Source organism: Trachurus japonicus, chromosome 18 (assembly GCF_045865225.1).
Source record: "Trachurus japonicus isolate A0001 chromosome 18, Traja_1.0".
NCBI lineage: Eukaryota > Metazoa > Chordata > Actinopteri > Carangiformes > Carangidae > Trachurus > Trachurus japonicus.
In genome coordinates, this window is record NC_140924.1 from 25,427,383 (window position 1) to 25,442,548 (window position 15,166).

General features: G+C 39.7%; 1 protein-coding gene across 1 annotated transcript; it reads right to left on the minus strand.

Moving 5' to 3' along the window:
* Positions 1 to 8,414: 8,414 nt before the first annotated feature.
* LOC146969406 (uncharacterized) lies at positions 8,415 to 12,984 on the minus strand. Its single transcript, XM_085759388.1, has 5 exons — positions 12,945 to 12,984; positions 9,097 to 9,450; positions 8,805 to 8,912; positions 8,662 to 8,699; positions 8,415 to 8,546 (listed from the first exon to the last, which is right to left on the minus strand). Exons 1-5 carry the CDS (start codon positions 12,982 to 12,984, stop codon positions 8,415 to 8,417), a joined length of 672 nt encoding a protein of 223 aa, XP_085615514.1.
* Positions 12,985 to 15,166: the final 2,182 nt, after the last annotated feature.

Here is a 15,166-nt window from a genome sequence, read left to right on the forward strand (position 1 = left end):
AAAGCGGAGTCTACAATCGGGCAGTGTGGTGGTCAGGGGCGCCGCTAGGGATTTTGGGCCCCATGAAAAGTATCTCTACAGGGCCCCCAACACAGCGGCAACATTTTTTGATGCTATTTTACATACAATTATGCATTGAGGAGATACAGGTGATGTTGGGTCTATTGGTCAGTCTGAACCACACTATGTGACCAACATTACTGCTGTAGTTGGTACACATCAGTGTGACCTGTTCACCAGACTGGACCTCCACAGTGTAAAACTCAGAGACAGAGACAGAGATCCAACCTGAAACAAAGAAAAAGTCTTTTCTTCACCAACCTGTGATTCAACAAGAAGCAAACAAGGCCTGTAAGTCATGTCATTGATAAAGAGTTGGTGAGTTTAAGTTCTGGCTTCTTACTGAAGAGAAAGATGAGTAAGTGTACTTACTGAAGGAGAAGAGTAAAGCAAAGAATCTATATCATTACCATATTTGTGAAAGAAGAACAACATGACAGTTGACATGTACAGAATTCATTTTGATTCATTTATTTGCTGCAACACTGATTCTTAAATAGGAAATAAACAATGATCAGTAAAATCTGCTGGCCAGAAACCAGGGTCACCAGTCAGATTATCTTCTTCCCTTTCAAATACCTCAACATCAGTTTGTTTTTCTTCCTGCCTCTCTGTGGTCTTTCTGACTCTTTCTGTACACTCATTCAGTCCATCCTCCTCTGAATTACTTTCAACTTCTTTGTCCTCACTCTCTGTCGCCTGTGTTTCTGCGCTCTCACTTTCATCTGTACCCTCTTCCATCTCTTCCTCCACTTCCTCCACATTCCTCCCTGACAAACCACAAGAGGGTCCTAGACCTGGCTCTGTAGAGTGTACATGACATACACAACTAACAAACCCACCTTTTTTTCCTGAAATACTGGGTGACATATCGCCGACCCTTCAACTCCTTCTCTCTTAATTTCTTTTCTTTTGTTTTTTTTTCACTGCCTGCTATTTGAGGCACTGCTGTCTCTGCCTCCTTGCTGCTGTGGCTGTCTGTGACAAAGCGCCGGTGCGCTACCTGCAGCTGATCCAGGCGGACTGAACCATTTTACATAAATACAGGGGGGGAAGGGGGGGCCCTGCAGGCGTTGATGTTTCCAAAACAAATAAAGTTATTGTTACCAGGACATTGAAAATAAAATATTTGTGACTATATGTTAGTTAATAACTTAGTGTCATATTATTTTTTCTGTATTATCATTTCATCATCATTAGGGGCCTTTCTGGGCCCCCCTCAATCATGGGCCCCTAGAATCCATCTCCTTTACCCCCCCTTTTCGGCGCCCCTGGTGGTGGTGGAGAAGCTGGATATTTGTAGCAGAGTAGATGAGGTGATGATTGCTGCCCACTGTCTCCCACAAACCTCAGCCCACTCCCTCTTATCAAGCAGAGACAGCCAACACACAACAGGGAGGGGGAGAGAGACCTGCTGGGGGGCAGCAGTGGGTGTGACAGTGTATCCCTCACCACTTTTGGAAAGTTCTGCTTTGTCCTTTACTTGATGAAGCATACAATCTTGGAAACAGCCGAGGAAAGCTGTGAAGCTATAGTGTTCCCTTTTTGTGCATAAATGCATGATCTGAGAACTAGAACTTCTCAATGACCTTTTTCCGATTTCTAAAGCCCACACTCACAAAGGCAGCATCACACTTGCTTGCAAAGGCTGTCTTTTGTGAATGAACTTTGGCACACAAGACCCCTTGCAAATTGGCACTGCAGTGCAACCAGTGAAGAGTTGTAAACTAGTTTTGCCGAAAGGATAACACACAGCTGGCTTGCTTGCTGTACAGGCTTTGTGCAGGTGATGATGTCAGAAAATGAGTGACTCATTTTCCCAATGGTTCACACATGGTTTGACCTTTAGATATTTGCATTTGTGAATATAAAAACTTAGTATACACAACCAGAATGTTAATTAGAAAATCTAAGTCCTTGTTATTATGAAAGCCCACATTCTTAGTGTACGAAAGCATCCTGTACATGACATAACTACCCTACTTTTCAGACTATAAGCCGCTACTTTTTTCGCCCGCCCCGGTGTCCCAGCTCTCGTCTCTGCGCACCGCAACACAAACGCCCTCTGTAACCCGTAATCTTTTGTTTATGACGGTTTTAAAGACTACACAAACACACATGCCGTAACATTGTATATGTTATGTAACGTTTTCCACTGCTCCATTTATTGATTTTTCGTCGGCTTTGTTGTAAACAAATGCACATGGGCGAGAGGAACGTAACCAAAACAGCGGAAAAGCCAGCGGACTTGCATTGTTCCCTACTGTCTTTCTTGGTAAATATCTTATGTTATTACACGGCTCTATTGAATGCTGCTCTCTGATTGGTCCAGCGCTGCGTTCTGCGGTCTGTTATTTCTGTATAACGGACCGTCGTCAAGTATAACAGACCGTTGCTAGGGACAGCGCTCTGATCAGCGCAGCAGAGAAAAGAGAAACTATGCAGGATATTTACCTTGTGTTTCATTTTTATCGTCATTAAACAGCTTCAAACTAATAGTGATGTTAGATAAATGACTTGTAACTTGTTACAAGGAGAGTGGAGGCTCCTTCCACATCGCTGCTGGAAACCAAACCTGCTGATCAGAGCCTCTGACCCGGTGTCAGCTCTCCTCTCGTCTCGGTCGGACCGCGACTCCGCGACTCCGCGACACAAACGCACCCCGTAAACAGTAAAGTTAATCTCTTGTTTATGACAGATACGACTACACACAATACACACATTTTAACACGTGTATGGTAATAATCTATCGATCCACTGATTGATTATCAAAGGCTTCAAATGCACGAACGGGAGGAGGCTCGGCAAAACAGCGGAAGTGACCGGTCTTGCAGATTCGCTAAATGATGCAATTTTAAATCAATGAAAGTCGTATTTTGATCAGAATTATGTTTCAAATTAATTATTTCACTCGTAAACCGTGTAATAAGCGGGATAATGTATAGTTGGTCGGTTGTTATGGAGAAATAAACCCCTTCATGTTGAATGAAACCCCTCCGCTTCGCGTCGGGGTTCCATACAACCTGTCGGGGTTTATTTCTCCATAACAACCTCCGAACTATACATTATCCCTTACATACAACATGGAAACCTGCGGCCTATATGTAGCCTACAAATTTTTTTTTCTTTTAAAATTTAGGTGGTGCGGTCACTTGTGCGTAGACCTCCTTCCAGTGTGAATGCACTGGAGGTGAAGCAGGACCTATCCAAGATGGCGGCCACATGCAGCAGCTGTTCACATGGGCCTAACCAACACGTTCTCACCCCCAGTGCGTCAACAGCCTGACGAACGGTCACTGTCCCTCCTCGTCACATGCCTGACTCATTAGGTGCCCGTTTTTCGTAAGGTTTTGACGCGCTCGGCTTTCAGTTGATTCCAATGCAGTCCCCTTCGCGGCGATATGTGACGCTCAGAGCAAGTGATCCAGCCGACCGGCTGTGGCACTGAAAGACGCTGTGAGCAGAGGAAAACTTTTTTTTTTTTTTTTTTTTTTAACTTTTCCTTAAATCTTTATTGAACCTGATGCTGCTGTGTCTGACGTAGCTTTCGGCAAGGACGTCCTTTCGGTTATTTATTTATTTATTTATTTATTTAGTGATCATGGTGTTTGGTGCAGAATAATCAATCAATCAATAAATAAATTACGTCCTTGTCGGAAGCTGCGTCAGACCAGGAGGGGGGGGGGTTGTGGATTCTACAGGTGAAGACCACTTCCGCGTTCAAAAAGCTGCTCTGTTTAATCAATATTCTGAAGAAAGATCTGATTATTAGCCATAATGCTGTAACCATCCAAGGAAGACTGTGTAACAATATTATGTGCTTCTGCTGAGTCCAAAAGCCCTGTGTAATATCAACTTTATTTTAAGAAAACACGCTTTGTTTCCAATGTCATATCACAGAGAAGCACTACATTACCCATAATCCTCATATTTATCAGCGACGTGTCTGATTGGTTGAGCTTGCTGTTACCAGCAAATGAAAAAATAAAACAAATTGAGCTTATATTATTTTCTTAGTAACTAAAAGGTCTTAACATCTTTTTTGTTTTCAACATTGAATAAAAAAAGGGTGCTATATTGTTAAAATTCAACAATAAAGTGCATAAAAGTTGGCTTGACTTCTTTCTTTTTTTCTTTTTTTTCATAATTTTCACCAGCATCTTTCTGGTCCACATCACATCACATTTATTGTAATTTTTAATTCAATGAGTGACATTTTATTTTTTATCTGAAAAACATTATTATGAATTCAAGGGTCAGAGGTCACTGGTGTTAAATTTAACCTTTTTGACCCTGTTTCCTTGAATAAATCACTAAGACTTTGATGCGGGAAGCTGAGATTTTGATTTGATTTTGTTCAGAGCACTAGGGACAAAGTTTCTGTAGAATTTCAGACCTGTCGGACGTCCAGAAGGGTCACAGCTGACCGTCCAGGCTCGTTTCTCGGCCTTCAAAGCCTAGATTTAGAAGCCTTTTGTCTAATAACGTCCACATCCTTGGGGTTATAAGGCTGAAAGTTTCATGTATTTGTCCGAGGGCCTAAGGCCATCCACCATGTGCAGTTTCAAACCCGTGCGACCTTCACAAGTGTCAAAGGTCACTGATTTGTGACCTTTTTGACCCCGTTTCCTTGAATAAAACACCAAGACTTTGATGCAGGAAGATGAGCTTTTAATATGTGGTCCAGAATGTCTAGTAGATTGTGTGTGCAAAAGATTCAGAGCTCTGTGACATTCAGAAGGGTCACAAATAGCCAAAAAGCAATGCTCCTTTCTCTGACCTCATATTAAAGGAGAAATGCAATTCTTTAATAGCTTCCAGATGCTTTGGCCTATCAGGCTGAATTTTTAGCTAAAGGAGCTGGTGTACGATCAGGAAGTAGGGGAGCTGTGCATAAAGCCAATTGGTAAGTGTCAAAGGTCACAGGGGTCAAACATCAAAGTGAATCCAGCCATTCCTGCTTTTTCTCAACAAAACATACACGCTTTAAGTTATCATCATGAAATATTAATAGGTTGTATATCAGAGAGTCCTCTATCAGAATATTTTGGTCCCGTTGCTCTAGGGGCCCCAGGGGGCCCCGGGGGGCCACTTGGCTTTCCCATGCTCCCACAGAGTTGGGTCTCGAGGTGATGGATAAGGGCCTCACCATGAGTCCACAGGCCAAGTTTCAAGTGATTTGGTCGGTTTCTATGGAAACGGCGGCCTCAAGGATACAGAGGAATGCGACTGTTTGAAGCCCCGCCTCTCGAAAAGTAATGGCTTGATCAGGACCAAACACACATCTACGCGTTCGTCTTGGGCCCCCGAACCATATATTACGAAATCAGAACTGTACGACTTTTGGAAATGTGTTTAGTCTATTTCGGCTTTTCTGACTAAGAGGGTCTCTCAAGCTTTAAGTCTGACAGACTGTGAGTCAGAAAAGCCGAAATAGACAAAACACATTTCCAAAAGTCGTACAGTTCTGATTTCGTAATATATGGTTCGGGGGCCCAAGACAAACGCATAGATGTGTCTTCGGTCCTGATCGAGCCATTACTTTTTGAGAGGCGGGGCTTCAAACAGTCGCATTCCTCTGTATCCTTGAGGCCGCCGTTTCCATAGAAACCGACCAAATCACTTGAAACTTGGCCTGTGGACTCATGGTGAGGCCCTTATCCATCACCCCGAGACCCAACTCTGTGGGAGCATGGGAAAGCCAAGTGGCCCCCCGGGGCCCCCTGGGGCCCCTAGAGCAACGGGACCAAAATATTCTGATAGAGGACTCTCTGATATACAACCTATTAATATTTCATGATGATAACTTAAAGCGTGTATGTTTTGTTGAGAAAAAGCAGGAATGGCTGGATTCACTTTGATGTTTGACCCCTGTGACCTTTGACACTTACCAATTGGCTTTATGCACAGCTCCCCTACTTCCTGATCGTACACCAGCTCCTTTAGCTAAAAATTCAGCCTGATAGGCCAAAGCATCTGGAAGCTATTAAAGAATTGCTGTTGAAACATTTCTCCTTTAATATGAGGTCAGAGAAAGGAGCATTGCTTTTTGGCTATTTGTGACCCTTCTGAATGTCACAGAGCTCTGAATCTTTTGCACACACAATCTACTAGACATTCTGGACCACATATTAAAAGCTCATCTTCCCGCATCAAAGTCTTGGTGTTTTATTCAAGGAAACGGGGTCAAAAAGGTCACAGATCAGCGACCTTTGACACTTGTGAAGGTCGCACGGGTTTGAAACTGTACATGGTGGATGGCCTTAGGCCCCGGACAAATGCATGAAACTTTCAGCCTTATAACCCCAAGGATGTAGACGTTATTAGACAAAAGGCTTCTAAATCTAGGCTTTGAAGGCCGAGAAACGAGCCTGGACGGTCAGCTGTGACCCTTCTGGACGTCCGACAGGTCTGAAATTCTACAGAAACTTTGTCCCTAGTGCTCTGAACAAAATCAAATCAAAATCTCAGCTTCCCGCATCAAAGTCTTAGTGATTTATTCAAGGAAACAGGGTCAAAAAGGTTAAATTTAACACCAGTGACCTCTGACCCTTGAATTCATAATAATGTTTTTCAGATAAAAAATAAAATGTCACTCATTGAATTAAAAATTACAATAAATGTGATGTGATGTGGACCAGAAAGATGCTGGTGAAAATTATGAAAAAAAAGAAAAAAAGAAAGAAGTCAAGCCAACTTCTATGCACTTTATTGTTGAATTTTAACAATATAGCACCCTTTTTTTATTCAATGTTGAAAACAAAAAAGATGTTAAGACCTTTTAGTTACTAAGAAAATAATATAAGCTCAATTTGTTTTATTTTTTCATTTGCTGGTAACAGCAAGCTCAACCAATCAGACACGTCGCTGATAAATATGAGGATTATTGGTAATGTAGTGCTTCTCCGTGATATGACATTGGAAACAAAGCGTGTTTTCTTAAAATAAAGTTGATATTACACAGGGCTTTTGGACTCAGCAGAAGCACATAATATTGTTACACAGTCTTCCTTGGATGGTTACAGCATTATGGCTAATAATCAGATCTTTCTTCAGAATATTGATTAAACAGAGCAGCTTTTTGAACGCGGAAGTGGTCTTCACCTGTATCCACAACCCCCCCCTACGGAAGCCCTAAAGGGCCAAGTCCGTATAAAATTTTTTATTATCGTTTTCTCGTGATAACGACTTATTATTTCGTTATCTCGAGATAACAAAGTCTGTTTTCTCGTGATAACGAATTAATTTATTTCGTTATCTCGAGATAACAAAGACCGTTTTCTCGTGATAATGAAATAATCATAGAATGTGTGGTTGACATGGTTGCCTAGCAACATGTTTCCCCGGTGCAATCGCTTCTGCTTACGGGGAAGTAGCAGCTGGTTAGCCGCTGTATGTTCGTAGCAGGGGGCTACTACGTATTAACTGACTCGCCGCTCTGTGTGTGTGTCACAGAGTCTAAATGTATTAGCGATTTTTTTTTTTAAAAAACCCATCAATTTTTCCTCCCATGTTCCGTTGTAATGAAATGTTGAGCTCACACATAATTTCAGCAAATCACAAGTTTGTGATGTTTTATTTACAAATTGTTTTGGTACAATATTTGCCAATATATTTTTACATTTACAATCCATGAATTGAAAGGAAACACACAGGGCAAGAGAGGTGAGTCATATGTATGGTACTATTAATATCAATATGATCAATATCCCATATGGCAGGGGTGTCAAACTCATTTTAGTTCAGGGGTCACAAACAGCGGAATTTGGTCTCAAGTGGGCTGGACCAGTAAAATAATGGCGTGATAACCTATAAATAAAAATATTTTTTCCCTTTTTACATTGTTAAGATATTTACACTTAAGTAACTGTCCTTTCACAAAATATATTATGAACAACCTGAAATTTCTATGTGCAATTTCAACAACATTATGCCTCTTCTGTCTTCAATGTAATTTTCAGATTCATCCTGAATCTGGTCATCCTTTTATGCCTCTTAATGTGTTTTTACCCTCTTCAGATTAAAACCTTTGACTTAACAGAGCTCATGATTTTCACCTCAGGTGTGGTCAGACCACACTGTGTTTTCTCTTCCTGTCAAACTAGTGAAGTGCTGCTCATTGACTCACTGCTGCAGAATTTTCACACAGAATCTAAACAGTCATCAGTGTCTTTAGAGCCCAGATCATATTTTACATTCAGATTCAGACTTTTTGAATGACATTTCACAATTTGCACAAACAATCTTTCTTATATTATAACATTTAATGACAGAGATGGTAACTTCAACCATTTACAATCCCAATTGCAAACTGACATATTAAAACATCACTTCCACTTCTATCTAGTGGCAGTCTATCTGGTGGCAGCGTACACAGCATTAGGCTCCACCTCTCTCTCTGGTACAGGCTTTATGCTCCTTCTGGTCTTCGGATCTCGGAAATTCAGCGCTGCATAGTTCACATCACCAGAGACTTGATTCTGATTCTATTAATAAAAACATTTGGTTCCGGAGGTCACAGAGCTGAATATGAAATAAAACATCAAACCAGACAACACATGAACTAGACGTTGATCTAGATCTAAAGTTACAGTAGATTACCTCACTGAGATGTGGAGTCTTCTTCTCTTCCTTCAAATCTGAACGACAGAAACAGCGTCTGATCAGTTCACCGATCAAAAGTATCAGTTTCGTAATAATAAAGTTTCTGCAGCAGCGGAACTTAAATAAACACATACAAGTACCTGTGTGAAGTTTCCTGATTTTGACGACCAGAGCAATAATGATTAGAATGAGGACAATCAGAACACCCAGGATCACACTCAGCAACATTAGTGGTCCAACAGACTCCTCTACAGGAAAGATATATATATAATAATAATAATAAGTTAACAAATTAGAAATTCATCTAGAAGATGAAAGGAAGCTTTTGGAATCATTTGCTGTCTGAGATCAGTTCTTATTTTGACAGTGATTACAAAAGGCTCATATCTGTCTCTGTTCAACCAAAACAGGAAAAACAAAAAACAATCTTACCTTGAACCTTTAAGTACGTTGCACTGTCAATGACTGCCTTATTATTATTATTAATACTGTAAGCTCCACAGAAATAGAGTCCAGAATCAGATAAATCCACTTGTTTGATCTGGAGAAAGAGGGTTGTGGTGTTGGACGTCATGTCAAATCTTCCATTTTCAAATCCATCACAGAACGAAGCGTTGCTATCAGAGGTGAACATTGTGGAGATACAGGTGATGTTGGGTCTGCTGTTCAGTCTGAACCAGAATATGTGACCAACATTACTGCTGTAGTTGGTACACATCAGTGTGACCTGTTCACCAGACTGGACCTCCACAGTGTAAAACTCAGAGACAGAGACAGAGATCCAACCTGAAACAAAGAAAAAGTCTTTTCTTCACCAACCTGTGATTCAACAAGAAGCAAACAAGGCCTGTAAATCATGTCAGTGATAAAGAGTTGGTGAGTTGAAGTTCTGGCTTCTTACTGAAGAGAAAGATGGGTAACACTTTACTTGAAGGTACCGTCATAAGAGTGACATGACAATGTCATAACAGTGTCATGTCACAGTCATAAACATGTCATAAACATTAAGTCAATGTCATTAAACATTTATGACTGTTGTCATTAAGTGTCATTCGTTTTTGTAATGACAAGTTGACATTATTTTGGTTGTCTTGATTATGACACCTTGACATTAATCAAGGTGACATAACCAGAAGTCGTCTTTGTCATGACAACTTGACATTAAATTTGTTGGGGATGTCCTTATTATGACAACTTGACATTACTTTAAGTGACATTACCAGAAAAGGGCCTTGTCATGACAACTTGACATTAATGAAATATTTTCTGTTTAGTTGACATAATGATTATTAATTAGATGTGCAAGGTTACAGAACAAATCTAGCACTTGGTCATTGTTGTTTGACAGGATGTGGACAGGATACCCAAAACTGACTGTCATGACACCATTATGACAGTGTAATGAAGAAATTCTCTGACCTCAAGTAAAGTGGTAGCATTTTTATTTGTCATTAGCATATCATGAAGGATAAACTGACTGTCATGACACAATCATGACAATGTAATGAAGATATTCTGTGACCTCAAGTAAAGTGGTAACATTTGTACTTGTCATTAACATATCATGAAAGATAAACTGACTGTCATGACACAATCATGACAATGTAATGAAGATATTCTGTGACCTCAAGTAAAGTGGTAGCATTTGTACTTGTCATTAACATATCATGAAGGATAAATTGACTGTCATGACACAATTATGACAATGTAATAATTTTTTCACATCACGTAAAACAGAGATCAAACATTTTTGAAAGCTTGAAATTATAAAAACAATTATACTTGACAATAAATAAAAAACACATATTAACAGTGTCTAAAAAACATAAAATAAAACCATAAATCATTCAATTTCCAGGTGGAATTTTATGTCAAGGCATGCCTTGACTTCAGCTGCAGCGCTGCAGTTGTAGCCGGGACGGTCTGCAGGTGTTCTGTGTTCTGACCCAGGGGTGGGTTCACACTCAGGTTTATTCCTGTATGATGGCGACATAAAACAAAATGGATGTGAGTGAATCTTCTCCTACCACAAAATAAATAAAATACATTTAGCAAGTACACTAGTACATGGAGGACGTACTACCACATGCACACCACACACACTCACTCACGCACGCACACACGCGCACACAGACACACACACACACAGACACACACACAGACACACACACACACACACACACACACACACACACACACACACACACACACACACACACAGACACGTACAGGGAGAAATCGCGGCAAAATAACTTTCTCTCTCCTGCTCAAAACGGTTCTTAAAACATGCTACTCGACAGAAAACACCACAAACACATCTCCAAACAGTTTTACATTAACATTCTTTCGATAAATTCGCATTAAAACTCATCAAATGTAACTTTTTCGTCCCGGAGCCTAGACTACATTACCTCAATCAGTCAGGAACAGCGCAGACTGACGAGAGAAGGGAGGAAAGGGAGCTAAATGCGTCATATCCATGAACTTTCAAAATAAAAGCTTGGACTTGTAAAAATGAAAGAAATACAAAAATAAATCCACAAAAATTTAATTATTGAATTATAGTAACAAAAATCCCTACGTAAAGCAGTATAATTCAAACTTTCATGGATTTATTTTTGTATTTCTTTCATTTTTACTAGTCCAAGCTTTTATTTTGAAAGTTCGCGGATATGACGCATGTAGCTCCCTTCTCTCGTCAGTCTGCACTGTTCCTGACTGATTGAGGTAATGTAGTAGGCTCCGGGACCAAAAAGTTATATTTGATGAGTTTTAATGCTAATTTATCGAAAGAATGTTAATGTAAAACTGTTTGGAGATGTGTTTGTGGTGTTTTCTGTCGAGTAGCATGTTTTAAGAACCGTTTTGAGCCGGAGAGAGAAAGTTATTTTGCCGCGATTTCTCCCTGTACGTGTGTGTGTGTGTGTGTGTGTGTGCGTGTGTGTGTGCGTGTGTGCGTGCGTGAGTGAGTGTGCATGTGGTAGTGCGTCCTCCATGTACTAGTCTACTTGCTAAATGTATTTTATTTATTTTGTGGTAGGAGAAGATTCACTCACATCCATTTTGTTTTATGTTGCCATCATACAGGAATACACCTGAGTGTGAACCCACCGTTAATAATACATCCATGGAACCCACCCCTGGGTCAGAACACACGCAGCGCTGCAGCTGAAGTCAAGGCATGCCTTGACATAAAATTCCACCTGGAAATTGAATGATTTATTTATGTTTTTTATTTAAATGGTTTTTAGACACTGTTATTATATATATTTTTTAATTTATTGTCAGTATAATTGCGTTTATAATTTCAAGCTTTCAAAAATGTTTGATTTCTGTTTTACGTGATGTGAAAAAATTATTACATTGTCATAATTGTGTCATGACAGTCAGTTTATCCTTCATGATATGTTAATAACAAATAAAAATGCTACCACTTTACTTGAGGTCACAGAATATCTTCATTACATTGTCATAATTGTGTCATGACAGTCAGTTTATCCTTCATGATATGTTAATGACAAATAAAAATGCTACCACTTTACTTGAGGTCACAGAATATCTTCATTACATTGTCATGATTGTGTCATGACAGTCAGTTTATCTTTCATGATATGTTAATGACAAATAAAAATGCTACCACTTTACTTGAGGTCACAGAATATCTTCATTACATTGTCATGATTGTGTCATGACAGTCAGTTTATCCTTCATGATATGTTAATGACAAATAAAAATGCTACCACTTTACTTGAGGTCAGATAACTTCTTCATTACACTGTCATAATGGTGTCATGACAGTCAGTTTTGGGTATCCTGTCCACATCCTGTCAAACAACAATGACCAAGTGCTAGATTTGTTCTGTAACCTTGCACATCTAATTAATAATCATTATGTCAACTAAACAGAAAATATTTCATTAATGTCAAGTTGTCATGACAAGGCCCTTTTCTGGTAATGTCACTTTGAGTAATGTCAAGTTGTCATAATAAGGACATCCCAAACAAATTTAATGTCAAGTTGTCATGACAAAGACGACTTCTGGTTATGTCACCTTGATTAATGTCAAGGTGTCATAATCAAGACAACCAAAATAATGTCAACTTGTCATTACAAAAACGAATGACACTTAATGACAACAGTCATAAATGTTTAATGACATCGACTTAATGTTTATGACATGTTTATGACTGTGACATGACACTGTTATGACATTGTCATGTCACTCTTATGACGGTACCTTCAAGTAAAGTGTTACCGAAAGATGAGTAAGTGTACTTACTGAAGGAGAAGAGTAAAGCTGTCAGCAAGTGAACCTTCATCATTGCACGTAGAGTAGGACTGTAATGGTAAAACTGTTGGTGACTGAGCTGAGCTCCACTAGTGCTCTCTGCAGAAAGAGGCGGGCTCTTCTTCTCATGCCGTTGCACAGAGGGTTGTTTTAAATAGATGTAAACTACAGTAATACCTGCATAACACAGTCCAAAATTATTGCGTAGCTTGATGACATGGTAATATCTTAGCAAACATAATTTAAACTCATTAACAGTCGTCCAATTACTAACATCTAACAGGACACCTCCAGGACTCCTGAGTGTAATATACACTGAATACAAGATGATAAATAACTGTATCAAGAATAGCATTTCTTATCTTACCTTAATGTTTTTAGGGCTCAAAAGTACATGACAGTGGAGCTGGATGTGACCTCCACCTGCTGCAGCTCAGACTTCTGTCAAGGCTTCAGAAATGTGCAGCTGTTCATGTGTTGATTTGATGCTGTGGAAGTGTCACAATGCCACCTGTGTCTTTTCACAACATTGTAGCTACTGACGCAAGTTTGGTGTAAAAGTGTGACTTTTGATGATGGGAGGAGTAACAGGTTTGAGACTGATGTACCACTAACAGGATGCTCACTGATGTAGAGGTGTTCAGGTTTTCACTCTTTGTAGCAGTGGAGCTCCTCACTGGGGTCTGAAAGGTGTCAGCTTCTTATCTACAGGTCAGTGCCATTAAAACCGCTCTGACAATCATTATGTGACTGCAGCTCTCCTGTGAACAACAGGTGCTGTGTATGTGCAGGTTTTATACTGAACTGAAGTTCACAGAATAGATTAGCAGCTGACTGAAGTGAGGACAGTCTGAATGATCTGAACATCAGGCTGTATAAATGGTGATGTGTTCACTTACCCACCTATGCACTGAAGTGAATTTGAATGGTGCTGTAAACATTTAGGTATAAAGGAGAACCACAGACTCTGTTAAAGTATCTTTTGAAATATCTTGTTTATTTGATAGGACCAGTGTACCAGTACAGAATACACAATGTAACAACATCCCCAAAGTCTTGGGGCAGGTAACACAACGCAAAAGAAACAGCAAAAACATTTCAAGACACATTCACAACTACAAACAAAATAAAAAGACGAATGCATTTAGCTGCAAACTGAGATTAAAGTGATCACAGGTCTGGTTTGAGTGAAGCTGATGTTTGAGAGATGTCTTAGGGTGAGACACAACAGGCACAACACCGTTTTTTCATGCAAAGATCAATTTTGAGATTTTGGGCTATTTTTCTTCCTTATCATGTAATCTCTCTGAGAAGTTGAAAGAAATGGTAGAAAATCCACATTAAGTTGGTTATTTTACTTACAGTTTTTCTCAGTTGCTAAAACACTAAACCCTGTTGTCTGAACCAAATTCTCAGTTGCCTGAACCCACTGATTGAATCAGTCACTCTCTTTTGGCAAAACCATCAGCACTTTTCACCTGTTTAGACACATCTTACCAACACATTTTCATTGTGATGAACCTGTGTTGCCTAATGCTGAGCACAGGTGGCAAAAGTCAAACACAAGTAAAGCACAAGTTTCACCGGTTGAACACAACAACTCAAAATTGATAACACTTGTGTCCAATGATGTGAGGGCACATATACTGCCAGTTCAGGATGAAGTCCTGTGGCCTGACCCAGTACAGAGAAATGATGCTGTGGCTGAGTTGTGCACTTCTCATTTCTATATTTTTGTACTTTATTTTTACGTAGGCTTACTGTATACAAGTGCTAAATGCACAAGATTTCTGTTTGTCTTTGTACTGTACAAGTGCTACGTGTAAATGCACAAGATTTCTGGTTTTTGTACTTTTTTTTTTTTTTTTACTATGTACAAGTGCTAAATGCACAGGTTTTTTTGTTTTGCAAGAGGAGAAGATGAGAGACGACAGGGTGAAGGAAGAGAGGATGAGGGAGGGAGGGAGGGATGAACTGGGAAGAAAAAAGAAGAAGGAAGGAAAAGGGGATGAAATGGATGTGGAGAGGGAAGGAGGAGGGTGAAAGAAAGGGAAGGAGAGAAGTGCTACAGTGTAAATGCACAGGTTTTTTGTTTTGCAACATGCATTTAGCTACAGTGAACGATAATCATTATTTCTACAGCTTCATGTGCTGAGCGTTGTGTTTTCTATTTTTCTATGTAGTGTTTAGTGGCTGCTCAGTAGTGTTTTTAA